The 25,218-nt window shown below is 44.2% G+C and overlaps 8 protein-coding genes across 17 annotated transcripts, besides 1 other annotated feature; 6 read left to right on the plus strand and 2 right to left on the minus strand.

The window, feature by feature from the left end:
- Nucleotides 1-434: 434 nt before the first annotated feature.
- Nucleotides 435-3,408, plus strand: Hydr1 (alpha/beta hydrolase 1). 5 transcript variants are annotated; one of them, NM_001201963.2, is made up of 4 exons: nt 435-722; nt 1,002-1,302; nt 1,554-1,725; nt 1,797-3,408. In NM_001201963.2, the coding sequence occupies exons 2-4, from the start codon at nt 1,109-1,111 to the stop codon at nt 3,006-3,008; spliced, it is 1,578 nt and encodes a 525-aa protein (NP_001188892.1). In that variant the 5' UTR covers nt 435-722; nt 1,002-1,108; the 3' UTR covers nt 3,009-3,408. The 5 variants fall into 5 exon arrangements, with proteins under 5 accessions (NP_001188892.1, NP_610459.2, NP_001286229.1 ...); NM_136615.4 differs by having other exon boundaries at nt 435-544; NM_001299300.1 differs by lacking the exon at nt 1,002-1,302 and having other exon boundaries at nt 435-1,001.
- On the minus strand, nt 3,330-5,888 carry alc (alicorn). 2 transcript variants are annotated; one of them, NM_136616.5, is made up of 3 exons: nt 4,907-5,888; nt 3,720-3,950; nt 3,330-3,660 (listed from the first exon to the last, which is right to left on the minus strand). In NM_136616.5, exons 1-3 carry the CDS (start codon nt 5,552-5,554, stop codon nt 3,514-3,516), a joined length of 1,026 nt encoding a protein of 341 aa, NP_610460.1. In that variant the 5' UTR covers nt 5,555-5,888; the 3' UTR covers nt 3,330-3,513. The 2 variants fall into 2 exon arrangements, with proteins under 2 accessions (NP_610460.1, NP_995783.1); NM_206061.2 differs by having other exon boundaries at nt 4,907-5,325.
- A 552-nt stretch (nt 5,889-6,440) lies between these two features.
- On the plus strand, nt 6,441-9,936 carry CG44286 (uncharacterized protein). 4 transcript variants are annotated; one of them, NM_001299304.1, is made up of 4 exons: nt 6,441-6,525; nt 6,893-7,223; nt 7,935-8,253; nt 9,393-9,936. In NM_001299304.1, the coding sequence occupies exon 4, from the start codon at nt 9,669-9,671 to the stop codon at nt 9,804-9,806; it is 138 nt and encodes a 45-aa protein (NP_001286233.1). In that variant the 5' UTR covers nt 6,441-6,525; nt 6,893-7,223; nt 7,935-8,253; nt 9,393-9,668; the 3' UTR covers nt 9,807-9,936. The 4 variants fall into 4 exon arrangements, with proteins under 4 accessions (NP_001286233.1, NP_001286232.1, NP_001286235.1 ...); NM_001299303.1 differs by lacking the exon at nt 6,441-6,525 and having other exon boundaries at nt 7,037-7,223; nt 7,309-8,253; NM_001299306.1 differs by lacking the exons at nt 6,441-6,525; nt 6,893-7,223; nt 7,935-8,253 and adding an exon at nt 8,651-9,076.
- On the plus strand, nt 6,441-9,936 carry CG8788 (uncharacterized protein). 2 transcript variants are annotated; one of them, NM_136617.2, is made up of 4 exons: nt 6,441-6,525; nt 6,893-7,223; nt 7,935-8,253; nt 9,393-9,936. In NM_136617.2, exons 3-4 carry the CDS (start codon nt 8,024-8,026, stop codon nt 9,403-9,405), a joined length of 243 nt encoding a protein of 80 aa, NP_610461.1. In that variant the 5' UTR covers nt 6,441-6,525; nt 6,893-7,223; nt 7,935-8,023; the 3' UTR covers nt 9,406-9,936. The 2 variants fall into 2 exon arrangements, with proteins under 2 accessions (NP_610461.1, NP_001286231.1); NM_001299302.1 differs by lacking the exon at nt 6,441-6,525 and having other exon boundaries at nt 7,037-7,223; nt 7,309-8,253.
- A 164-nt stretch (nt 9,937-10,100) lies between these two features.
- shrb (shrub) lies at nt 10,101-11,869 on the minus strand. Its single transcript, NM_136618.5, has 4 exons — nt 11,575-11,869; nt 11,014-11,191; nt 10,672-10,955; nt 10,101-10,610 (listed from the first exon to the last, which is right to left on the minus strand). The coding sequence occupies exons 1-4, from the start codon at nt 11,750-11,752 to the stop codon at nt 10,570-10,572; spliced, it is 681 nt and encodes a 226-aa protein (NP_610462.3). The 5' UTR covers nt 11,753-11,869; the 3' UTR covers nt 10,101-10,569.
- A 41-nt stretch (nt 11,870-11,910) lies between these two features.
- Prp38 (pre-mRNA processing factor 38) lies at nt 11,911-13,106 on the plus strand. Its single transcript, NM_136619.3, has one exon. It carries the CDS (start codon nt 12,083-12,085, stop codon nt 13,073-13,075), a length of 993 nt encoding a protein of 330 aa, NP_610463.2. The 5' UTR covers nt 11,911-12,082; the 3' UTR covers nt 13,076-13,106.
- A 108-nt stretch (nt 13,107-13,214) lies between these two features.
- Nucleotides 13,215-16,467, plus strand: CG30344 (uncharacterized protein). The gene is made up of 9 exons (NM_165655.3): nt 13,215-13,746; nt 13,815-13,927; nt 14,601-14,751; nt 14,818-15,001; nt 15,070-15,256; nt 15,318-15,453; nt 15,505-15,831; nt 15,894-16,050; nt 16,108-16,467. Exons 1-9 carry the CDS (start codon nt 13,542-13,544, stop codon nt 16,169-16,171), a joined length of 1,524 nt encoding a protein of 507 aa, NP_724759.1. The 5' UTR covers nt 13,215-13,541; the 3' UTR covers nt 16,172-16,467.
- Nucleotides 16,468-16,643: 176 nt separating this feature from the next.
- CG30345 (uncharacterized protein) lies at nt 16,644-19,847 on the plus strand. The gene is made up of 9 exons (NM_165656.3): nt 16,644-16,953; nt 17,021-17,133; nt 17,642-17,792; nt 17,859-18,042; nt 18,144-18,330; nt 18,391-18,526; nt 18,590-18,916; nt 18,976-19,132; nt 19,196-19,847. Exons 1-9 carry the CDS (start codon nt 16,782-16,784, stop codon nt 19,257-19,259), a joined length of 1,491 nt encoding a protein of 496 aa, NP_724760.2. The 5' UTR covers nt 16,644-16,781; the 3' UTR covers nt 19,260-19,847.
- Nucleotides 19,312-25,218: part of a mobile genetic element that runs on past the window's edge.

Consider the following 25,218-nt stretch of genomic DNA (forward strand, 5'->3'; position numbering starts at 1 on the left):
TATATAATATTACCTATAGATAACAAAAATATTAATTTCTTGGAACATTTTTAAAAAATTTTTAAAATAAAAGGTAGATAGACATATTGTTATAGTTAAATATTTTTAATGTTTACATCATAAATAGGCATGTTGTGATGATGTGTTATCGTTTCGAGGCCCTCACCGAATTCTAATGATTCTTTATGTAGCCAAATATAATATTACTAAAATGAATAAATAAGTTATTACATAAATAATTTAAAGGTTTTTATTTTTGTATATACCTATTTTATCTTATTCATAGTTGCACCAATCGTGTTCTACAAAACTATCGCATAACACTGGGATCAACAATATTGTTGCTCGCTGAACGTGTTCATTTTTATATCACTGAGGAACGCGTCCATTAGCCAAGTTCCGCACCACACGGGCGCCTTTTTAAATTAGTCTGGTCTCACTGCAGTTGCACCGTTAGCGTCCCGCGATTGTGTTTATATTTTGGTAGTGTGCACCCTTCTAGGTTTTTCCCGAGTTTCTTTGGATCCCCAACGCTTGCCCCAAGGTTCCTCTCTCGACAGCGATTCGAAAAATGCACACTATTTGTTATAAGGTTACATAAGTGCGTGTAACCGAAGCAGTTTGCCTCTAAGAGATTGCTGTACTCCGATCTACGTATTGCAGCTACTCGGCGAGAGCTGCGTATAGTACACAATAGTTTCGATTCCGTCACATTTGGCACGGTAATTACCTGCACTCACCGACCTAGGCAAATCAATAGAACACCATTATCCGCCCACCACCGCCACCACTACCCAATCCCGCCCATTGTTCTGTTAGTGCACGTGACGACGCCGCTGGGAAGTCCGAGCCCAACAACGAATGTCCGGGGTCAATCCAATAATTACAGATACTATCGGTCTGCGGACTCAGTTTCGATTTGTGTCACAGCCGCGTCACAGGTTTATTAAGTCGCCTTGTCTAAACTTGTATTTATTCTTTTATTTTGCCCTCTTTTTAAGGTAAGCACACATAAATTGTGGAACCCAGCACAATTGACAGAGCCCCCGGACACAAACCATTGGTTTAAGCACACCAAGCTAGTAATAGTCTTTAGTTTAGAGCCGCCATGCTGTGCGCCCTTGTCCGTGGTCCAACCACCGGCCACAAGTTGGTCCTGTATCGCTCCGTGGCCGAGCTACTTGGCCCAGTGCACGACATTCGCTGCCTGTCCGCCGGAAGAGGCGTCTATCAGCGGCAGTCCCGGTCGCAATCGCAGTCGCAGTCACAGCTCCAGAACCCAGCCCACCGTCCAGACCTGCTGTGAGTGAGCGATAAGCGCCGTGAACGAGCCAAGTGTACCTGAACCCGCCCCGCCTGCACCCTTTCGCGGCGTATTTTGTCTGCCTTTGATACGGACGACCACTCGTTCAATCAGAATCCATATGCATACATTAGCGCGCGGCGATTAGATATGCCTCCTTGTACTTATTAGCCCGAAATAGCCCATTCATGCCGCTAACAAGTCGCGCTGCGCTGTAATCATTTCATTTGTGGCTTGTTCGTTTTTTCAGCTCGCTTTCCCGTCCAGCATTAAGTTCGAAATTGTCTGTGCGGAGCCTTCACTCAGAGAACGACGCCATGTTCTACTCGATGTACGCCTACCTGTCCAACCTGCCGCGCCTCCATGTTTTGGGCATGGCTGTGGTGGCCTACGTCGTCTATTACCTTATCCAGGTGGTCAAGGTGAGTGTAACATCAGCCATTGCATCACGTCCGGTGCGTGACTAATCACCGCATTTACCGTCTAATTGCAGCGACCGATAATCGCATGTTCGGACGGGCCGTTCAAGCAGTATCTGATCCGGAAGGTGCCGACGCTGGAGAACAAGTACTGGCCCACCTTTTGGTGTGTGGAGAGTCGTGCCCAGACCGTCCTTGCGAGCCTGCTGCGCTCCAAGAGTCTGCCGCGCGTCAACTACCGCCGTGAGATACTCTCGCTGAAAGATGGCGGGGAGGTGGCCCTGGACTGGATGGAGGAGGGCTGCGACCAGAGTGCTCCATGCATACTCATCCTACCGGGTCTGACCGGTGAGTCGCAGGCGGAGTACATTAAGTGTCTCGTCTTCGCCGCCCAGCAGGCTGGCATGCGAGTGGTGGTGTTTAATAACCGCGGACTCGGCGGCATAGAGCTGAAGACACCGCGTCTCTACTGCGCCGCCAACTGCGAGGATCTGTGCGAGGTCGTCCAGCATGTGCGACGCACTTTGCCCGAAAAATGCAAGCTGGGAGCCACTGGGATCTCAATGGGCGGCTTGATTCTGGGCAATTATTTAGCCCGCAAGAGCGACGAGGCCAGGAGCTTCCTTTCGGCTGCAAAGATAATATCTGTCCCTTGGGACGTCCACAAGGGCAGCGCTAGCATCGAGAAGCCAGTGATCAACAGCCTGCTGGGACGCCACTTGGCTGGAAGCCTATGCCGAACCTTGCGCAATCACCTGGACATCTACAGGGATATTTACCAGGACTCTGACATTGATATTCAGCGCATTCTGCGCTGCAAGACGATCAAAGAGTTCGACGCGCTTTTTACGGCTAAGCAGTTCGGATATGCCCATGTGAATGACTATTACTCGGATGCCACGTTGCACAACAAACTCGATCACATTTCGGTGCCGCTGCTTTGCCTGAGCGCCGCCGATGATCCGTTCCAGCCACTGGATGCCATTCCCATCAAGGCGGCCAACCAGTGCACCCATGTGGCCATCGTGATTACGGCTCGTGGCGGGCACATCGGCTTCCTCGAGGGCTGGTGGCCGTCCACCAAAGACCAGTACATGGGCCGCCTCTTCACGGAGTACTTCACCAAGGCGCTGTTCGACGAGGATGGCGAGTTCCAGCACACGGCCAACAAGATGCACGAGCGATTCTTGGCCAAGCAGACGGTGGCGCTGGCCTCCTCGTCACCGGTGCTGTTCGCCAAGAAGATCGACGCCGATCAGTTGGACCACAAGGTCAAGCTGATGTGAAGCTGGTCGGTCGGTCGGTCGGTCGGTCGGTCCGCTAGTCTAGTTCAGTTTTTGTCCAGTTGAACACGTAGATATACGAGAATGTTTGTATTCCGATAGATTGCCGTCGGCGAAGACTCTTGTACACATGTGATATGAAACGTTGATCAAAATCCAAAGTGTTGTTATACTTATATACAGCGAACAGGGAACCAAATTATCAGTCAGTCAATATGCATAGTTGCTTAAATTACTCTTAGATCGTGACTTTAGTGACATATCAGGTTGAAATTGCAAATAAGCTGTACGATTCGTAGTAAATTCAAATACAAATTACAAATTATGACACAATGCAATAATCTTATATTTTTACAAGTTCCGTATATTTATAACTAATAAAAATACAACGCTTAATAGAGAGAAAACTAAAACACTTTTACTCATAATAAGGTAAATTTGACAAGCGGGACGTGGTATCCCTCATAAAAACCATGTTCCTACAGCTAAAATACCAATTGCGAGTTGCCTAAATGGGCTTGTACAGCAGCGTGGTGACGTACTTCTTGCGATACCTGTGCGTGGCACTCAGGACCATGACGCCATCCTTGATAGACAGGGCGTACAAGTGGTTAAGCATCACGTGGTTGGGTTCCGGCAGCAGAGTGGGTTCACACTGAAACAGAATAGGGTAAGGTTACGGTCGGTAGCTCTCGAGACAGCGACAATACCCACCGATAGCGGTGTATCCTTGTTGAGGATGACCTGGAGCAGATGGGGCGGCAGAACGGGCGGGCCAGATACCTTCTCCCAGGGCTTCACCTGCGGCACCTCCTGCGAGTACTCCTTCTCCGCATAGTTGGTCACGTTCTCGCTGTCTTTGGCTAGGGCCTGGAACACCTCGAAATCGGATTCTCGCACGGACACTAAGTTATTTCTCTGTCCCTCGGCGTTCTCCACGCTTTTCTAAAATAGCAAACCGATAAGCTATAATCAAATTGTCTGTAACAATAGTTTGGGCAATTGGGACAATATCTGCAGGCCTCGGGTTGAGTTCAATAAAACTCATGAAACTTGATAGCTGAGTTTGCGATAAAACAAAAATTGGGCAATACTTCATGAAAATGTGGCTGGGCAATGACTGCTTTCTATAATTAATAACGTACTGTTGCTACTTGTTTCGAGCAATTTTGAATTATATACAACAATTTGGCTTGCTACATATATATATAATACAAAAATTTGTTCAATGGTTTGCTTTCGTTTTGCTTACTAATTTAAATGTCAGATAAACTACATTATTTATTAGTCATTAAAACCATTATGGTTTAAATACGTGAGCTTCGTGAACTATTCTTAATAAAGATTTAAAGTCTGTGCATTTAGTAATTCATTTCTGATTGCTTTTCGTCTTCATGCAATTCTGCAACTATTTTAACATTGCGAAGTAGGTCATATATTCTATCACAGTCCTGAACTTTGTTATCCAGAAAAATATTTTATCTAAGAAAACGTTACTATTCCCTTAAATCTTTTCTATAGTTCAAATTGTTCGCCTGATAGCAATGTTCAATGGTCACTTAGATAAACTGTGTCCACAAAACTAGCGACATCCAACCGGATTTAGTAGTAATCTACAAATGGGTTTTATCGCAGTTTGCTCCCTTAAACTTGTAACTTTAATTGCATTTGTTATTTGCGAAGCATTTGAACGGGGTTCCTCAAAAAAAAAACAAAAAAAAAGCTAAAGCCGGATGAGCATCTCTGAACCCAATTGAAATCCACTACGATTACTGGGAGACTTCGTTTTGTTTACGGCGATTACACAACCCGGGGCGAAAATCGGTAACTGCGTCATTCGGGCGCCCGAATCAAAAACACTGAATAGCCTGCTGCATATATTGATTTTCCGCCCAACTGACCAGCTTGGGATCGTGCTTCCACTCGCCGTCCACGCAGAACTTGTACTGATGGTCGCCCTCCGGCAGATCTATGATGGTCACGAAGTTCTGATGGCTGCGCACCATGGCCATGGGCTTCCAATCGGAGAATGTGCCCGAGATGGTGACGTTCTTGCCGCCGCCGTCCCACCGCAGAACTGTGGGCAGTGCCGTCTTCCGGATGTCGTCCTCATCGCCGGTTAACTGAGATCCAGTCGCTGGCTCCGCTCCTACCGCTGCCTCCTCCTCCTCCTCGTTGTTGTCCATGCTGGAGTGGTCTCGGGTAACAGCTGATGTCGCGTCGTCGTGTGCGGTGCCTCGTCTAGTGGATCCAGTTCCAGTTCCCGTGTAGTACGGGTCGTCGTCTTCTTGCGACGAGCCCTCGTTCAAGACTGCCGTATGTTTTTTGTCGAACGAGAAAGCTTGGCCTCCGCCGCCTCCTCCTCCACCCCCCGCAGCTCCCACCGCCCCCGCTGCAGCGCCCAGAGCTGCTGCGCCAGCACTCCCGCCCTGTCCCGCTCCTCCTCCACCAATCGAATCGCGGAAATGTGCGGGAGAGCTCGGCGTGGACAAGTCGGTCGACTTGTGGCGCTCGCGTTGCATGTGCACGGAGGAGCTGGCGTTGCCCATGCTTATTGCCGTACTCGCTGGCTCGTCGGCAGGTCACGGACCGAGTATAATGATTGGATTTGGACTGGGTTCGACTGCTCCCTTTGTTTGGCACTTTATACTTCGCTTTAAAATGGACTCGCGTTTTTCGTTGGATTACTCTAGTACTCTGATCACATCACCGTTCGTGGCTCGAAGTCTGTGTGTTGTATTTGGCATTTAGTAGGCAGAAAACTGCATTATTTAATCGTTTGTTTCGTAGAAAAATTGCTAATTATAAACATTTACATATATACACAGGCAGTATATTCGCAGTTCCAATTGGCGAGAGCACACGCAGGGTTGCTTTCCCGTGAGTTCAAAACAAAGAAGTTATCGGGCGACAGCACACAGTGTGCCGCCCTGGTCTTAGCAGCTGTGACCGTTATCGGAGCTGCCACTCGATTTGAATTTATAGTTAGGTTGAATGTTCTGAAAATTAAAGTGTCATGGGTTTCCAGCACCTTCAGAAAGTTAAGATTACGTGGAATTAGATTAAAGTGGCAGCCACTCATTAAAGATTTTTAAATTCATAGCAACATTCTTTCAATTCTTATCATTTCAAGACAATAGATTGCATCGGTGAATTGCTTGAGTTTAATCACTATCCCAAAGCTATCAACCAATTAATAAATAGGTTAATGAATCATACAATTTATCTATTTATTTATGAATTCAACAGAATTAATTCCACTGAATTATCGGCTGACAAATCCAGATTAAACGGGTAAAGAGTGCTTTCCTAGTCGACTATATTCCTGTAAATGCGTAAAACGAGCATTACAACAGCGGAAAACTGAGGGTGCAAAGTCCACGACAATCAACATGCATCGGAGCACAATAAAAAGGCAAAAGTGGAAAGGAAGACTAGGCAAGACCGAGAAGAGTGACAAAGAGCGAGGGCGGAAGTGCGGCGAGGACAAGGCTGATCTGCGATGAACACCAGGTAGAAGGTAAGTGTATCCACCGCACAGATTTAGCCAAAACAGTCCAAAACATATGTATGAAAGCAACTAAAAGAAACGGCGATCAAAACAAACAAATGTTTGGTACCAGTGTACCACAGATGTAGAAACCAGACGCTTTCCAGACTATGGCAGCACCCCAAGAAACTCTTGGAAATACTACTCATTGCTACACCGCACATATGACGTACACTTGGAGAAACAAGCACATTCCAAACAATGCGTATGTACCTAGTTATTTCATTACAAGGAATTGAATTTAATGTACCCAAAGTTAAGCAGTAGCATTTAGTATTTATGTTTTCTGGATATATTAACTGAATGAATAGGAAACTTGTACCTAAATCCATTTCAGATCCGTGCCATTTCTTCCAGTGCACGAGCGGCTTTCCCATGTGTGTGTGCTGCGTGGTAGCCACTCACACAGCGGCAAAACACGACGCCTTCGCATTTAAAATTGATTAAAACTAAAAACACTCGATGCCGACGCCGTGCCTTGTTTCGTTTTCAGTGCGATCGCAGACATTGTGCAAAACGGTTCACAGTTCTCTCCTCGCGACTGCAGGTGATCGAGTTTTTTTCGTTTGAGTGCACTAAAAAAAAACAGAGCAAGCGCAGCAACTGGAGTTGGAGTGAAGCCCCAGGAGTCACGTCCCTTTCGAAGTCGAGTGAACTAAGCATTTAAGGTAGGTCAGTTGGATGGTTGGCTACAATGGGTTGACCTCGCCCGGTTATTAGTCTCGGTTCACTTTGCATTTGGTGCTCTTCAAGGTCCGCAGCCCGCTTATCTGGCCACGTCCGACTAACCCATTGATCGGAGCCCAGAAGGCCCGGCGGAGTCCCAAACAACTTAACTATTTCCCATGGCTCCCGAGGGCGGCGCGTGTTTGCGCCGATTCTCGACCACGTTATCAGCGATCTGCTTAGCCAGTGAACTGTTCTGAACTGCTAATTGATAATATGTATGCGGCAACACCTACATATGTACATACGTATGTGTATACTTACATATTTAGATTCGAGTTGAAACTGCGTCGCATTTGCCACTTAGTTGCCGTTTTCCCAAAGCCTGTTTGATCAGCCTACTCTTCACACATACTCCCCTCCGGATGAAGCACAAAGAGCCTCCATCGGTGAAAAAAAAAAACAAGTATGAAGCTCCAAGATGGCCACTCCACCTGGAGCAGATACGATAATAATAGATGTATACCAAGAGCTTATCAATAGCCCGACTTGTTTTCCAACCGCACCTTAAATAAATTCAATTTGGATCGTACGACGGCCGGAGGAGAAGATCCCCGCACTTGGAAACAGCTAGAGGGGCACGAGCCCACCGAAAAAAACAAGATTTCAGACAAAATAAATAAATTATGGTGTCTTCGCATATATATTTTTAGCTTTATCAATTTCGGCCGTTTTTGCGGAGGCTCGACGCACATACACTCAGACGGCCAATCGGAACCAGATTTGTAGCGAGGGTCGCACCATGGATAGCGTCAAGTCGTTCTTCGCCGGCTCCACCAAGGATGGCAGCCTGTCCAGCAACAGGCAGGCCAATGTGCCCGGCTCCTCAGTCGCCGGCCGCTGGGGTCGCAGCTGGAGCACCAGCTCCCAGCACACGGATCCCGAGCCAGGAGCCACCAGCTCGGTCTCTAGCAAGAGCGCCAATCCGTGCGATGCGAAGCGCAAGGACAGTGACAACTACTTCTACATCATGTGAGTTGGTTGGAGTAAACCTCTTTTAAGGGCCAGATTAGATAGGAGGAATTTGAGTTGACTGACATCTTTATTTGTGTTCCCGTTGGGCAGTTCCAAATTGGAAATAAGAATAGATACCACTACTCAGAAAATAAATAGTTAAGCACTAATTAGAATGATTCATAGTAGATTAGCTTGTTAATCAAAAGATCTTTGTATTCAAGGGATGAATGAATAAGAAATTGTAATCAAGATAAGATTGAAATGATCCTTTTAATCTTTTATATCATTGAAGCAGGTTTCCCACATAGTTACGTAGCCTCAGAGAGTAACTTACTTGTATCTTACTTATATACATATACATATATGGAAAGTATAAAGTATATATAGTGGATAATCTGGTCAAATAGCTCGATCAATGACCCCAATGTTGTTATATAAACCAGTCTAGTAGCACACAGGGTACCTTTTCCCTTCGTATTCCCTAGTTTCTCCATTTCTATCACGTTTTTGGAGCAGTTCCTATGTAGTTTATGGCCCTGTTTACTTGGCACAGGGAATATTTTGATTATCTTGCAACCGCCTTATCAGACGTAGTAGCCCATGAGTAAATGGCTTCGGAGGGTGCAGTAATTTCCGACCAGATAGCCGTTCAATGCCTGCAATTTTCGAATGAACAGGGGTTAAGCTCGATCAGTGGGATTAATTAAATGCCAGAGGAGCGTAGCCGCCGTTCTCTAGCCGATGTTCTGGCAAACCAGTTTGTGCGGTCATAGATTCATTCGTTGGCTCACCTTGAACGTAGATCGCTCGGCCAGGTTGGCTCTGAGCTCTGAGCGAGGTGGGCGATATTGATATTTTGGGGGGATCTGGTCTGGAACTGCATAACCAGTTAAGAATCAGTTGCGAATTAACTGGCGCTGCGAACAGCTGAGTAAGCCACGATCGGGGAATGTTAGTGTCCGGGGATAGCCCCGAAAATAACCAATCTGGGCGTGGGACTTGCCAGGTGGTGTGTACATAAGTGCGTGATTCAGTGGAGCAGCTGGGCAGTTACCATTGGGCATTCTCTCAGCACGCTGTAAGATTCGCGATCGCGTTAGCAATTGCCATACCACAATTGATGCAATAACAACTCTCGTTTCATTTCGTTTAAGGTGGCGCGCTTGAAGATTAACAGATGATTGTGGATCGGAGCACCAGTCGGATGAGTCCTGATCCGTGTCTAAAGTGACCTGCAGCTATATATATATATCTGATACCCTATTAGGAACATCGGAGCGTTGTCACTGGCAACAACCGCCTTTTGCCTTGTTGCACCATCTCCATTGGACGAGTCCGGTGTTTAGTGATACTAGTTATTTATTTACGATTTTACACAAGACATTCATTGTACGTGCTGTCCGATCGATCCCTTCTCCTCCTCCTTCTATATGGACGCCATCACAATCCTGGGCTTGATCTACTGGCTGATCTGCATGATTGCGTTCGGACCACTGATGTTCTTCGTCTGCGTTTACCTGCCAGAGGTTCCGGTGCGATATGTAAAGGGTCTGAGGCAGCAGACCTGAGCGCCTCCATCCTACTTGACTACCCCCAACTAGCAAAGTCCGTAGTAGATAGATTGCCCAAGCCATAGTTAAAATCACATTGATGTACACCCGATCGATTTGCAATAAAAGTATACACAAGAATGCATTCAACTTAAAGGTGTATCGTGATTAAAATAGTGGTATTGTGGGTTTTTCGTAAGATAAGATGTTCTCTTATCCGCGCGTTGATAAGACAAAGAAAGATACATTTGGGGGGTTTTATTCAGAACCTGCTTGTAAGGAACAAGTGTATATAAATAAAATATTTTAGTTGATGTTTTTTTGCGCCTCTCGCGGCTACTGAGTTACCTGCAGTCGAGAGGCTTCATGTTTTTATTTTCGTTTGAATCGCTCGATACAAAGCTAAGACTGCGGAAAGATGAGTGCCACAAAACATATTTGGGTTTTTATCAAAAAGCTACATTTCTTTGTTGGAATATTAGATCTGCATACACCTGATGGCCAATCAGCGTTATTCAAAATAAACAAATCAAATATGAAACTACGTTGATACCTACTTTTGCTCATGTGAGGCCTGACTATGCTTATTTCGTTTATTTTAAAATCACATTCCTAGTTTATGTACCATTTGTTGAATTGCCAAAGGAATTAATGCCTTGTATTCTCTCCCTCGCTTCGAACTAAAATTTTGCTTAATTAACAGCAGTATTGATTATTAAATTAAACAAAAACGATAGGGTGTATCTTCAGAACAGTAAGGAGATTTCAATAGCTCTCTGATTTAGTTGGACCAGGATAAAAGCTGCTTCATGTCTGGATCATCTGTAACGCAAGTTAATCGTTAATTACCAAACGTAGATCCACATGCAGTGACTGAACTCACCATCATCCTCCACGGCAGTCGTGGTTGTCGCCTTTTTCTTTTCTTTGGCCTTCTCGGGCAAATCTTCTGTGGGTGCTTCTGGCAATGTGGGCGTCGGCTCGGGTATGCCAATGATTTCCTTATCAAAGTTCTCCTGCTCCAGCTCGTCGAGTTCCCGCTCGAGATCCTCATCATCCAGATCGGCGCCGAATGCCACTGGGTTCGAAATGGCATCGGAAATCTCGCGGGCCACGTCCTGCTGCTCGGCAATGTCATCCATCATGTCGTGCACCTTGTCCACGTCCCTGCATAAAAGTGAAAGTTAGTTCCTGGTTGATACAATGGCACAAATCCATGACTCACATATTCTGATGGGCTCTCTTGAGGGCATCCGCGGCATTCTTCATCGTGGTCAAGACGGCAGTGTTTGTGTTGGCGCTCTCCAGAGCCTCGCGCTGCATTTCGATTGTGGACAGGGTGCCATCGATCTGCTGGAGTTGCTTCTCCAGCCGCTTCTTTTTCTTGAGTGCTTGCAGGGCCACTGAAAATGTGAGAAGTGGAGGAATTAGAAGGTTTCGAGGACTGGCTTATGTATATATCCGAAATATGATTTGGCCAATTCGCAATGCGTGCTTTGAAATTACTCTACTGCATGGCTTGAGTTTGTTTTGGGTATTAAAAGTAATGTTTATATTACGTTCTGAGCGATTTGCGGACACGTCCAGGCATCGAATGGTATGCGGGTGAAAAGGCAAAGAGATACATATTGTTTATTGAGTTTTCTATTTGCTGGCAGTATGGGATACTGATTAACTGGGAGCAGGCCTCGCGGCCGCAACAAAAACAAAGCAATGAGTCATTTCCCCTTGGCCCATTTGAGTGACCAACTAGGAAGCCAAGGACCTCGGCGCACTCCTCTCATACCTCTTTTGTTTTTAGACGCATTCTTGCGGGCTATATTCAGTTCGTCCTCGATCTTGGCCTCCAGGAACTCCTGCTTTTTGATAAGCATGTTCTCCGTCTCGCGCAGCTTCTGTATCGCCTCGCCGGTGGTGGGGGCCACTTCCTTCTTGCCGCCGAACATCTTCCCGAAGAAACTCATCCTGGCTGATCTGTTTTTTCACCCGAATTTAGCGAACAAGTGAGTTTTTTTCTGCTATTGCGTTTCTTGGTTGTCTGGGAGCTGTTGTTCGTATGCGTCACCCGATACCGATTGCCGTCCCCTATCGTTATCGCCTTTGTGTATGCGCTTGGCGGAGTGGCATATTTCTCCCTTACGCAGCTGGCCACTCTGGTTAGCAAACGCCGAAAAATAAATAAATATATTCGGTGCATTTTCACATTTTGCACTGCTGCCAATAGATACCCGAATTTCTGGATTGAAAAGTCCTATTTGAGTTACGATTGACAAGGAACAAGGGTTCAACTGAAAATGGCCAACCGCACGGTGAAGGAGGCCAAAAACGTGCACGGCACCAATCCGCAGTACCTCATCGAGAAGATCATCCGTTCGAGGATATACGACTCTAAGTACTGGAAGGAGCAATGCTTTGCTCTCACTGCGGAGCTTCTGGTGGACAAGGCAATGGAGCTGCGATTCGTCGGAGGCGTCTACGGCGGCAACATCAAGCCCACCCAGTTCCTCTGCCTCACACTCAAGATGCTGCAGATTCAGCCGGAAAAGGACATCGTAGTGGAGTTTATCAAGAACGAGGAGTTCAAGTACGTTCGAGCATTGGGAGCCTTCTATCTACGGCTCACAGGAGCTGCCCTGGACTGCTACAAGTACCTGGAGCCGTTGTACATAGACAATCGAAAGCTGCGCCGCCAGAATCGCGCCGGCCAGTTCGAGATTGTCTACATGGATGAGTACATTGACGAACTGCTGCGCAACGACCGTGTCTGCGACATTATACTGCCCCGCATCCAGAAGCGCTCCATTCTCGAGGAAAACAACGAAATCGAGCCCAAGGTGTCAGTGCTGGATGAGGACTTGGACGACGAACTGCCCAGCGACGAGGAGAAGGCAGACGAGACCAACCGGCCTAAGGAGAATTCGACAGCAGTGAGACGACCACGGAGAGTTCGCTCCAAGTCAAGGTCCCGCAGTCGGGAGCGCGAGCGAAGATCTGGGCAGGGCAACAGCGCCCGTTCCCGGGATTACTACGACGAACTGGAAGACTACGACCGCCAGCGAAATAGGGTGCGCAATCGGGACACCCACAACGAGGACTATGACCGTCGGCAAAACAATGGACGCCACGATCGCGAACGAGAGCGCCAAGATCGCGACAGTATCAGGGAGCGCGAGAGGGACGGCGACAGAGATCGCCGGGATAGGGAACGAGAGCGAGAACGTGACCGTGGCCGTCACGACCAGCGGGAACGGGACTCGCGAGGAGAGCGTGACCGACGACGCTACTAAAATTATAAATAAATTGAATTAATTAACCAGTAAAAAGTGTCAGAAAATTTAAACCACAAACTCTCAATTCGCCGCAAGTTGGCATCCCTAGCACTAAGAATCGAAAATCGAAATCAAAACAATAACACAGAAGAAGAAGAAGTCAATCAGCTGTTGCTGCTTGCATTTAGAAAGTTTCGAATAGAGTAACGTTAACTGCGGGAGAATCCAGCCAGCTGTACTTGTGAAAATAATACACGTACCAGGGATTTAAGCAACAATAAATCCACGTTAATCAGCAGTAAAGCAGCTGAAGCTTTAGTATCTGAAAACTCTCCGTCGCGTTTGGAAGACTTTCAGGGAACTGCGCAGCGTTCTGGTGAATGAATTGTAAATTCCATTATCTCCGGTAGACTGGTGTAAGCCAGACGCATCCACGAGTTCCGTTCTCGATAGCGAGCAAGTAGGAACGGAACGGAACGGCAGTATGCCTCGCTCTGATACGGAGGCTTTGGTGGCCGATGTGGAGACTGGCGAAGATTCGGCACCACGCATACTGGACGCATCATCTGCGGCCAGCAGTGAGCAGGTGGACCCGCCTCCGGTACCGCCGCCTCATGACTACAGCAGCTATCGCTGGTTCATCCTGGAGCCCGCAGTTTTTTTAATCTTCTTCGCCAGAAATTTAATTGGTATAATGGCTATAGGGCAGTAAAACCGATTGGATTGCATCATTGAATTAACTTTGTGTGCGTTTTAGGGGCGGTTTATCAGAACCAAATTCTCTACCAAACCTGCATCACCATCGAGAAATTCAATGCCACGCAATGTGAACCGCTGCTGGGCATTGATCGCGGATCGGACGCGGATAAAGTAAGTATTTAATTTGACCCTTATAGTATACACATCATGTACAATTTGATATCTGTACTTTGTGTAGTTTCTGTTCTCGTTGCCTGGTTTTTATCTCTGTGCAAATTATTTTTGCTGCTTTGCTGGGCGTTTCGTGTTGTGATTTTATGGCGATGAGGAAAATGGCAATTTTAAACAAATTTATCCAGTAACTGTAAACAAAAACTGAAGTTTAAGTTACAAAAACTGCTGAACAATTTTAAAACCACAATTAATGTATCACAATATTAACTTGTTTTACGAGTAATTGCTACTATTATGACCTTTGCTGTATAGAACAATGTATTTCGCATTTGGCTCGCCGATATTCTTCCAAGACGTGACCTACTTAGTATATCTTACTATATCAGCATCCGACGTGACAAAGTAAAATCAAATTAGCAAATCGTCTCAACCTAATGCAAAACTGCCATTGTTTGGAGGCTAGAGATAAGGTAATTAGAACGCCAGTCGAGGCTTATCAACGGCCGGAATAGAAGTAAGCAAAATCCTTTGTTACTGCATTTCGAAGCAGTATCGAAGTATTTACTAGGAAAGCGTTAAAATTATAATTATACGTACGAGATATGGCACATTGACTCATCCACAGTTGTACAGTTGTGCAGTTTACTAAAGTGAACTTCTGTTTTTTCAGGAAGTCGAGGTGATAGTACAGACGTATTCTGCAAATATTATGATGACAACCTCTCTGCTAGAGAGCATTATTCCTGCCTTCGCGAGTCTGTTCCTGGGTCCCTGGTCCGACAAGTTCGGAAGGCGGCCAATCCTGCTGACAACTTTTACGGGTATATAATCATCAGTCAGGACATCTTAATTGCATCTTGTACAAATGACTCTTATTGTATTTAAAGGCTACCTCACTGGCGCACTCATACTGATAGTAATCACTTACATAACGAGGTCCACGAATATAAGTCCATGGTGGTTCCTCCTTTCCTCGGTTCCTTCCGTCGTAAGCGGCGGAACTTGCGCCTTGATTACTGGAATCTATTGCTACATATCCGATGTGGCCAAGGAGCGAAAGAAGGCTCTGAGGTGAGTATGGGTAGTCTTGATTTATTAATCCAAAGAATGCCATTTCATTTTGATATATTATTTGAAAGAATGGTCCTCAATGAAGCCTCCCTCTGTGCTGGCATAATGGTGGGCAATGTGGCCAGCGGTTATATCTATGCTGCCACAAATGCTCTGGTGTTGTTTTCCATTGCTGGTAGCCTGATGATGTTTGCCTTGATGTACGTGCTTCTGTTTGTACCTGAAAGCCTAAATCCAGGTGACATTCACACCGGAGTAAGTAATTTCTATAGCTAAGAAGAAACGAATATCTCAACACTCCTTCCCTCATTTTTAGTCGCGAGTCCGTGAGTTCTTCCGTTTCGATTTGGTCACGGACCTGATTCGCACCTGCTTTAAGAGGCGCCCCAACTTTGATCGCACAATCATCTGGCTTACAATGATTGCCCTTACGATAGCCATTTTCGACATGGGTAACATAATTCAAACTTAAGATTATATGAGTTAATTTATAATGATTTCAGAGGGAGAGAGCACTGTAAATTACATGTTCGTGCAGGATAAATTCAACTGGACCATTAAGGACTTCAGTCTATTCAACGCATCCCGCATCGTGATCCAGATTGTGGGCAGCATCGTTGGCATGTTGGTATTGCGCCGCGTTCTAAAGATGTCTATCGTAACCATGGCAATGCTCTCCCTGGCTTGCTGTGTTCTGGAGAGCACGGTTCGAGCCACAGCAGTCTACTGGCAAGAGCTGTATCTGGGCATGACGCTGGGTATGATGCGTGGCGTCATGGGACCTATGTGCCGCGCGATTCTCTCGCACGTTGCACCCGCGACTGAAGTTGGTACGTACCCAAAGTGTTTAGCCTGCAAATACCATTAACTAAAACCATATGAAATAATTTAGGCAAGATCTTTGCTCTGACCACCTCCATGGAATCGGTTTCGCCACTGGGCGCTGCACCTCTGTACACAACCGTCTACAAGGCAACTTTGGAAAATTATCCCGGAGCTTTCAACTTTATTAGCGCCGCTCTCTACTTTGTGTGTTACATTCTGATAGCGTAAGTCCTACCAAGCACAGTTCAAGTCCAGTTTAAAGCGAATACTTTTCAATACAGCGTGATCTTCGGCATCCAGAAGTCGATGGGTAGTAGCAGTGTCTACCAGGCCATTGGCAGCTAACAAACTCTCCAGAGCACCGATTTAGCTGAATGTATCTCATAAGTTAAATTCCTTCTGCAGGCGCTGCGAAGAGCTCTCGTTTTAAAAGATTAGAAACTATTTGTGTAAATTAATCTAGTGTTTGTACTCCTTGTATATTTTTGCAAGTATTATTATGATTTTGATCAGTGTATATGTATATATATACTATATCTGCTATTTGGACTGTGTTTTGCATGTGCAAGCATTGTAAAGTTAAGAACAAAAGATTTAACTGTTTGCAGTGTGACAATAAAGTGTGAATACATCGAGCATTCAATATCTTTGAGCATAAATCGAATGGGAATTGTGTGTCGCGATGTGAGGTTTCTCGAGAGGGAGCCGCTCGAGCGTTCGTGCGCAGATAGGGCGCAGCAAACGCTTTGGTTTGCTCAAATTGGCAATCGCTTGCTTTGTTTGTTTACGTCGTCTATTTCAGCTGCTCCCTCCAGTTAGTCTATCACTCGAGTTCGGCGCGCACAGATGTTTAACTCAGTTCCCGCTACGATATATTGCTTGGCTGAATGAATCGTTAATTCCTTTGTCTACACGATAATTGCTGCGATCACCGCGACCTTTACTGAACCACAAAATGCCGAGAGATGATGAGGAGCCAATTATTGGCGCTGATGATGAACCGCTGGACATCGAAGTGCGGTCGCCGCCACCCAGCAATAGGACATTCTCTAGCTGGCTAAAACGACCCCGCTCGCTTATTTTAGAGCCCGCCGTGTTTCTGGTTTTCTTTGGCAGATTCCTAACAGGTGTGTACATACATGTATGTGTTTACTGTGTTGTGGGGGCGTTTATAAATCAGATTGTTTACATCAGATGCCGTTTACCAGAACCAGATACTCTACCAGACCTGTGTCACGGTCATGAAATACAATGCTACCGAATGCGAGCCATTTCTCGGTACGGATCGTGCCTCCGATGAGGTTAAGGCAAGTTGAAAAGCAATAGGCGTATATGTATTTTTATGCATAAACTTTAATGAATGCGATTTCAGTGATTCTATAATTGCATTTCAATTAGAAGTCATTGTTGTGGGAAAAAACCATTCTCGGTTTATATACATTCTTATTGTTTTTCCTTTGTGGGTTCAAGTGTGATTCGTTCCATATGCTTGTTAACATTAGATGCGGATTGAAAGCTATGTATTGCTGGTATCTTAAGTTAACTTATACTGAAGAACCTTTGTCGCACCTGTTTTTGCTTATCAGTTGACCGCAACAAAAGTAAACCCAAATTGTTTATGACTAATGACTCGTCTTATCACAAAAAGTTATCGACCACAGTACACAAATCGGGAATAATATTTCGACATGCATGTGTGCAGATATTTAAGCCCGGCCAAAACACCTAGTGAGTCATGGAAACGTGACGACCGCTTGACGGGCTTATCAGCCGGCCTTTAGAGAATCCCCTATCAACAGAGTTCCCATTTTGCAGAAGATTGAGGGGCAAGTTCAGGAGTATGCCTCGACCATCACAATGATAAGCTCGATGCTCGAGAGCACCGTTCCCGCCATAGTAAGCCTCTTCCTGGGACCCTGGTCAGATAAGTTCGGCAGAAGGCCCATCCTGCTATCCACGTTTACAGGTGAGAATGCCATATGATAATCTCATGATCTAGTGAACTCTATAAAGTATCAGTCTTATTTTGTAGGCTACCTTTTCAGCGCAATCATCCTGGTTGTTCTTACTCAAATAACGACTGCTGTCAATATCAGTCCCTGGTGGTTCCTTTTGTCCTCTGTGCCATCGGTGTTCAGCGGAGGCACCTGCGCCCTTATCACCATCCTCTACTGCTATGTATCCGATGTGGCCACCGAGAATAAGCGGGCCATGAGGTGAGCGTTTCAAAGAGGTTACTTCGATTGAATCTTATTGAATGAATTCGATGAACGTTTGATCTAACTATCTTATATTCATTAATCCATTTTTCTCCCAGAATGGTGACCATGGAAGCTGCCCTTGGCCTGGGCATGATGGCTGGCGGAGTAGCTAGTGGCTATATCTATGCGGCTACTGGAGCTTCAATACTCTTTATCTTGGTGGGATCGATTATCTCCATTGCGCTCTTATACGTATATTTCTTTGTGGCCGAGAGTCTGAAGTCCGAAGATTTGGAAACTGGGGTAAGTACAATGTTCTCAATCAAATGTCAACTGTTACTTAATTACGTAATTATTGCCCAGTCCCGAATCCGCGAGTTCTTCCGTTTGGACCTGGTTAAGGTCCTCGTAAAGACCTGCATCAGGAAGCGCGAGAACTACGATCGTGCTATCATCTGGTTTGTGATGATGTCGCTGACACTGTGCGTTTTTGCCATGGGTGAGTGACATTGATATAGATGCTTGCTCCAGACGAGGAACTTACTAGTCGGTCGCATTCCAGAGGGCGAGTCCACAGTGAACTACATGTTCATGCGGAAGCAGTTCGATTACACGGTCCAGGACTACAGTGTGTTTAACGCGGCGAGGGTGGTCATTCAAGTGGTTGGCAGTACCATCGCCATGATCCTACTGCGCCGCCTTTTGGGACTGTCCACCATCATGATGACACTCCTGGCCTTCGCCTGTTGTGTTCTTGAGAGCACGGTCAGAGCCACGGCCGTATACGGCAGCGAGATGTACTTGGCCCTCATGGTGGGCATGATGCGGGGCGTCATGTCGCCCATGTGCAAGGCCATCCTGTCGCACGTGACTCCCAGTTCGGAGTTGGGTAAGTTGGAGGAGAACACGGACCTTCTATATATGTTCTAATACCTGTTCCATTCGTAGGTAAAATCTTCTCGCTAACTACTTCCCTGCAGTCCATTTCCCCTTTGGGAGCGGCACCTCTCTATACGGCCGTGTACCAGGCAACAGTTAACTTCTATCCGGGAATCTTCAACTTCATCAGTGTGGGACTGTACTTCCTGTGCTTCTGCATGTCGGCGTGAGTTTTCCTTTTGAGTTCCGAAAATTATATGAAGCTCACTAAGTAAATATCCCATTGCAGCGCGGTATTCGGCATTCAAAAGTCAATGGGCAGCAACAGCGTTTACCAGGCCATAGGCAGTTGACCCAATATAGTTGTGAACCATTCATAGGCCAGTGTATTAATACGTATGTACAAGTTAACACAATCACAAAACACCCGAAATATAGTCGTAAGCCTCAAGTGCTTTTCCCATCTATAGATCGAGCTTTACCTATAAGAAACTGTAACTTGTTAAGCTTTAGAGATAAGAACTCTTGCTATACTTAAGTCAGTCGATTTTGGAAGATTAGAAGCGTCGGTCATCGCCACGTACTTACTATTCGTCTCATTAAGTGCAGACCGCGCAAGCCCTATTGTAATTAATAAACTTACGCTAATAAATATATGGAAAATCTACTAAAATGATAATTGGCGCCCAAACGGATATAAAAACCTACGATAACTGAATAATTATAAATAAATAACAAAAGGAGGATCCGGAGACAAAACCAGCGGCTTTGGCTAATTAACTCTAACCTAAGAAATAAAAATTTCGTGATTACATAAAATATAATATTAATTACTAAGACCATCTACCTTAAAATTGTTTGTTAATCACTATTATTATATTGTAAGTATAACGCTTATTGAACGAATTAAAAATATTATTATTATTATTATATTATAACCTATGCAAAGAGTATTGATAATAAAAATACATGAGTGACAGTGATAACCTTTTAGACAACCTAGTGTCAAGCTTAAATAAATGGTCAGCGCACCAGGCAAGTAGGCAAAACAGTGCAGAAAAAAATAATAAGTCATCAGATAATTGGTGGTCAAAAACAAAGACAACTAGCGAAATGGAATTTGAAGCTCAGTTAAAAGCGATCGTAGAGAGTGCTGTTGCCGGTGCGCTCGCAGTCCAAAAACAATCATTTGAAAAGCAATTGCAGGAGATGAATGAGCGAATCGGGAAATTAACAGTGAACACCCCAGAGGTGGAAACTTATGTAGATGCTGAAATTAGACCAGGTGTTGTCTGTAGCGAGCCTCTAGATATAATTAAATCTCTGCCAGATTTTGATGGCAAAAGTGAAACATATGTGTCGTGGAGAAAAGCGGCTCATGTCGCTTTTAAAGTTTTCAAAGATTACGAGGGAAGTTCAACATTTTACCAAGCTCTTGGTATTATGCGAAATAAAATAAAAGGTCCAGCGAATACAGTATTGGCTTCTTTTAATACTCCGTTACATTTCAAAGCAATGATCAGCCGTCTTGATTTCACATATTCTGACAAAAGGCCGATCTATCTAATCGAACAAGAGCTATCAACTTTGCGACAGGGAGACATGACTCTTACTGAATTCTACGATGAAGTCGAGAAAAAACTGACCCTACTTACCAACAAGACAATAATGACATTTGATAGTGCCTTGGCGATGTCACTGAATGAAAAGTACAGGACGGACGCGTTACGTGTATTTGTAACCGGAGCTAAGAAATCGTTGAGCGACATTCTTTTTGCAAAAGGTCCAAAAGATTTACCAACTGCTCTCGCTTTAGCGCAAGAGGTCGAGTCGAACCATGAGCGTTACCAATTCGCCCTTATTTATTCTAAAAATATTGGAGACAGGGGTCAGAAAATCGAACAAAGGCACAGCGATAAGGATAGAAACTCAATCATGCCCATGCAAACTAAAAACCCATATTTTAGCAAGCGTCAGGTGCATACTTATGATAACCAGGAAAGACAAGATCCAGTCCAGTTAACAAATCCTGATGTATCCATGCGATCTAGAAGAACTGGAAATTTTGGACAAACTCCATTTCCGACTCAGGGAAATATTTGGCCATCCCAACAGCAAAATTCTTGGCCATCTCAACAACAATATTCTTGGCCATCCCAACAACAAAATTCATTTCGAACACAAAATCAATTCGCATCGCAACCCCAACAGCAAAACACAAGTCAGGCTCAGGGACATTTTGGGTATGCGCAAGCATCAAAAAGACCAACGAGTGGCAGTGCAAGGTTTACAGGGCCAAAACAGCAGAGGATCAACTACTTACCTCATGAGAAAGGTCAATGTGAGGAAGATACAGACGGTTATCAAAAGGAGGCAGAAGCGGAGGTTGATGATTATGAGGACGAACTAGTGAATTACGATCATGTTCATTTTTTAGCCACAAATCCCTGCTACCGTACATAGAAAGAGAGATAGCAGGGAGAACCATAAAACTTTTGATTGACACCGGGGCTTCGAAAAATTACATACAGCCCCTCCCTGAATTAAAAAACATAATGCCGGTACAAAATAAATTCACGGTAAAATCGCTTCATGGTTGCAACACCGTCAAACAGAAATGCTTTATTAAGCTATTTAACACATCTGTTCAATTCTTTATTCTTCCAAGTCTCTCTAGTTTTGACGCAATAATAGGACTTGACCTTTTGAAACAGGGAAATGCAACGTTAGATTTTAAGAACAAAACGTTGAATATCAACAATGAAGTGGAATCTATTCAGTTTTTGAGATGTGACAGCGTAAATTTCACCAACATAGAGAATATTGTGGTTCCAAATCAGATATCTAATAAATTCCATACAATGCTTCGAAACCGATTGGCCGTCTTTGCGGAACCGGAAGAAGCACTGCCGTATAATACCAACATTGTTGCCACAATACGTACTGAGGACGACCAACCCATTTACTCAAAACTCTATCCGTACCCCATGGGCGTATCGGATTTTGTGAATAAGGAGACACATGCTTTGTTAAAGGACGGAATTATCAGGCCCTCGTCGTCACCTTACAACAATCCGGTTTGGGTAGTCGATAAAAAAGGTACAGATGAAGAGGGAAATACTAAGAAAAGGTTGGTTATAGATTTTAGAAAACTAAATTTAAAAACAATCGACGACAAGTACCCTATACCAAACGTAGTATCCATCTTGTCAAATTTGGGAAAAGCCAGATTCTTTACAACCCTTGACCTTAAATCGGGGTTTCACCAAATTCTGCTCGCAGAAAAGGATAGAGAGAAAACTGCCTTTTCAGTAGGAAATGGAAAATACGAGTTTTGCCGTTTGCCGTTTGGCTTGAAAAATGCCCCAAGTATTTTTCAACGTGCTATTGATGATGTTCTTAGGGACCGTATAGGAAAGTCATGTTACGTTTACGTTGATGACGTAATAATATTTTCAAACGGAATTGAGGACCACGTAAACGACGTTGCTTGGGTACTAGACAGACTGTCTGGGGCAAACATGAGGGTTTCTAAAGAGAAATCGTTTTTCTTCAAGGAAAGCGTCGAGTATCTCGGATTCATGGTGTCAAGTGGAGGTATCACAACCAGTCCTAGCAAAGTAGAGGCTATTCAGAAATATAATCAACCTACTAATCTGTTTAGTGTTCGATCGTTTTTAGGGCTAGCAAGTTATTACCGCTGCTTTATTAAGGACTTCGCCTCTATTGCTAGACCACTCACTGACATTCTGAAGGGTGAAAACGGAAAGGTTTCCGCAAGCCAGTCTAAAAAGATACCAATTTCTTTCGATGAAAGACAATGTTCTGCTTTTGAGAAGCTTAAAAATGTTCTTGTCTCCGAAAATGTAATGTTATTGTATCCCGATTATAGAAAAGCCTTTGACTTAACAACAGACGCTTCGGCTTTTGGCCTGGGGGCAGTCTTATCACAGGATGGCAAGCCTGTTACAATGATTTCGAGAACTTTACAGGATAGAGAACTTAATTTCGCAACAAATGAACGAGAACTTTTGGCCATCGTTTGGGCTTTAAAGTCTCTTAGGAACTATCTATATGGTGTCAAAAACTTAAACATTTTTACAGATCACCAGCCGTTAACATACGCCGTGTCAGATAGGAATCCAAATGCAAAAATCAAGAGATGGAAGGCGTTTATAGACGAACATAATGCTAAAATTTTCTATAAACCTGGCAAGGAGAACTATGTTGCCGATGCACTATCCAGGCAGGCTATTCATGTCCTAGAGGACGAACCCCAGTCAGACATTGCAACAATACATAGCGAAATTTCATTGACTTTTACAATCGAAACTATCGACAAGCCGGTTAACTGTTTTAGAAACCAAATTGTGATAGATGAGGGCACCGCAGACTCAACTCGAACTTTTGTTATTTTCGGAAGCAAGACAAGGCATCTAATACAGTTTCTAGACAAAGAGACCTTAATCGGAAGAATTCGTGATGTGGTTAAGCCGGATGTAGTGAATGCGATACACTGCGAATTACCTGTACTAGCTTTCATTCAAAACAGTCTTGTAAATGACTTTCCAGCAACAACCTTCCGACACACTATGAAAATGGTCAGCGACATTTTTAATCAAACTGAGCAACGGGAAATAGTGTCTTTGGAGCACAACAGAGCGCATAGGGCAGCACAGGAGAATGTAAAACAAATTCTTCAATACTACTTTTTCCCTAAAATGTCACAAATAGCCGCTACCTTTGTTTCTAACTGCTTGGTTTGTCAAAAAGCCAAATACGACCGCCATCCGCAAAAGCAAATCCTCGGGAGAACACCTATTCCGTCACATGTAGGCGAGACATTGCATATTGATATATTTTCTACGGACAGGAATTACTTTTTGACATGTATTGACAAATTTTCCAAATTCGCTATTGTGCAACCAATCGGCTCTCGAACGATAACTGATTTAGAACCTGCAATTATGCAACTAATGAACTTTTTTCCCCATTCAAAGACAATATTTTGTGACAATGAACCGTCCATAAATTCCGAGTCAATCAAGTCACTTTTGAAAAATCGTTTTAATGTTGACATAGCGAACGCACCTCCACTTCATAGTACCTCAAACGGACAGGTTGAAAGGTTTCACAGCACGCTTTTAGAAATAGCTCGATGCCTGAAACTTGACAGTGGAATGAATGATACAGTCAACCTTATTCTTCAGGCAACAATAGAATACAATAAGACGGTGCACTCAGTCACCAATAGAAGACCGATCGACATTATTCATTCAACTCCTCCCGAATTGGCTAACGAGATAGTAGAAATGGTTAACGAAGCTCAGGAAAAACAGCTAAGAAGAGAAAATGTAACAAGACGAGACAGAACCTTTGAGGTGGGAGAAACCGTCATGGTAAAACAAAACAATCGCTTGGGAAATAAACTAACCCCACGGTATAGGGAAGAACTAATCGAAGCAGACCTCGGGACAACGGTCCTCATAAAAGGGAGGGTCGTTCATAAAGATAATCTACGCTAGGTTTAGTATTTCTTTTCCTTTTGTGACCATCGCCAAGTTAGCAAAATACAAACGTGAAATCTGAACACTAGTAAAAGAGTTTGCAAACATTTTTAAATTAAATATTTGTCAAATCCTTCTTATTTAATCTTTAAACATTTTGTATTATTTCCGCTTCATCCTCTTTAGAAAATTTTAAAGGTATGTGATGAAATGCTAGACCCGAATGATTTGAAAACTTAAAGTCCACGCAACCACAAATATTTCCTGAAACTACCATAGAAAATAAATGCATTACCAAAACGGCATAATAACAGTATAGCGCACTCACTCTAATTAGATTTCAAATTCCCGATTAAAAAAAAAATAAAACACTAATGTTATCAATACCCTTTCCTGATTCTGTTCAACTAAATAGGAAAATCAATACTTGCAATCAATAAGCGTTTTACTACATACTTTAATATCAAAAATATCTGAATGAACTTTATTATAAAATTATAATTGTTATACTTAATTATTGTCAAAACTTTAGTATTAAAACTGTAACTACCTCTTAAGTAGATGAGAAGAGTAGAAGAGGGAATTAAGATCTATCAACGTAGTATCTGCTAAAGACGTAAAGATGCGGCAACTATTTCTGCGCCTGGGTACTGAAACGACGAACTGAATAATATCTGCCATCAGACGCCAACCAGAGTGCGTTCAACACATACGTTTTGATGGTCAACTAGTTCAACCAACATCAGCATCATCGTCGTCAACAAGTCGACGGTTACAATAAAGATTTTTTCCAAGTTCGCTACGA

The sequence above is a fragment of the Drosophila melanogaster genome, chromosome 2R (assembly GCF_000001215.4).
Source record: "Drosophila melanogaster chromosome 2R".
NCBI classification, from domain to species: domain Eukaryota; kingdom Metazoa; phylum Arthropoda; class Insecta; order Diptera; family Drosophilidae; genus Drosophila; species Drosophila melanogaster.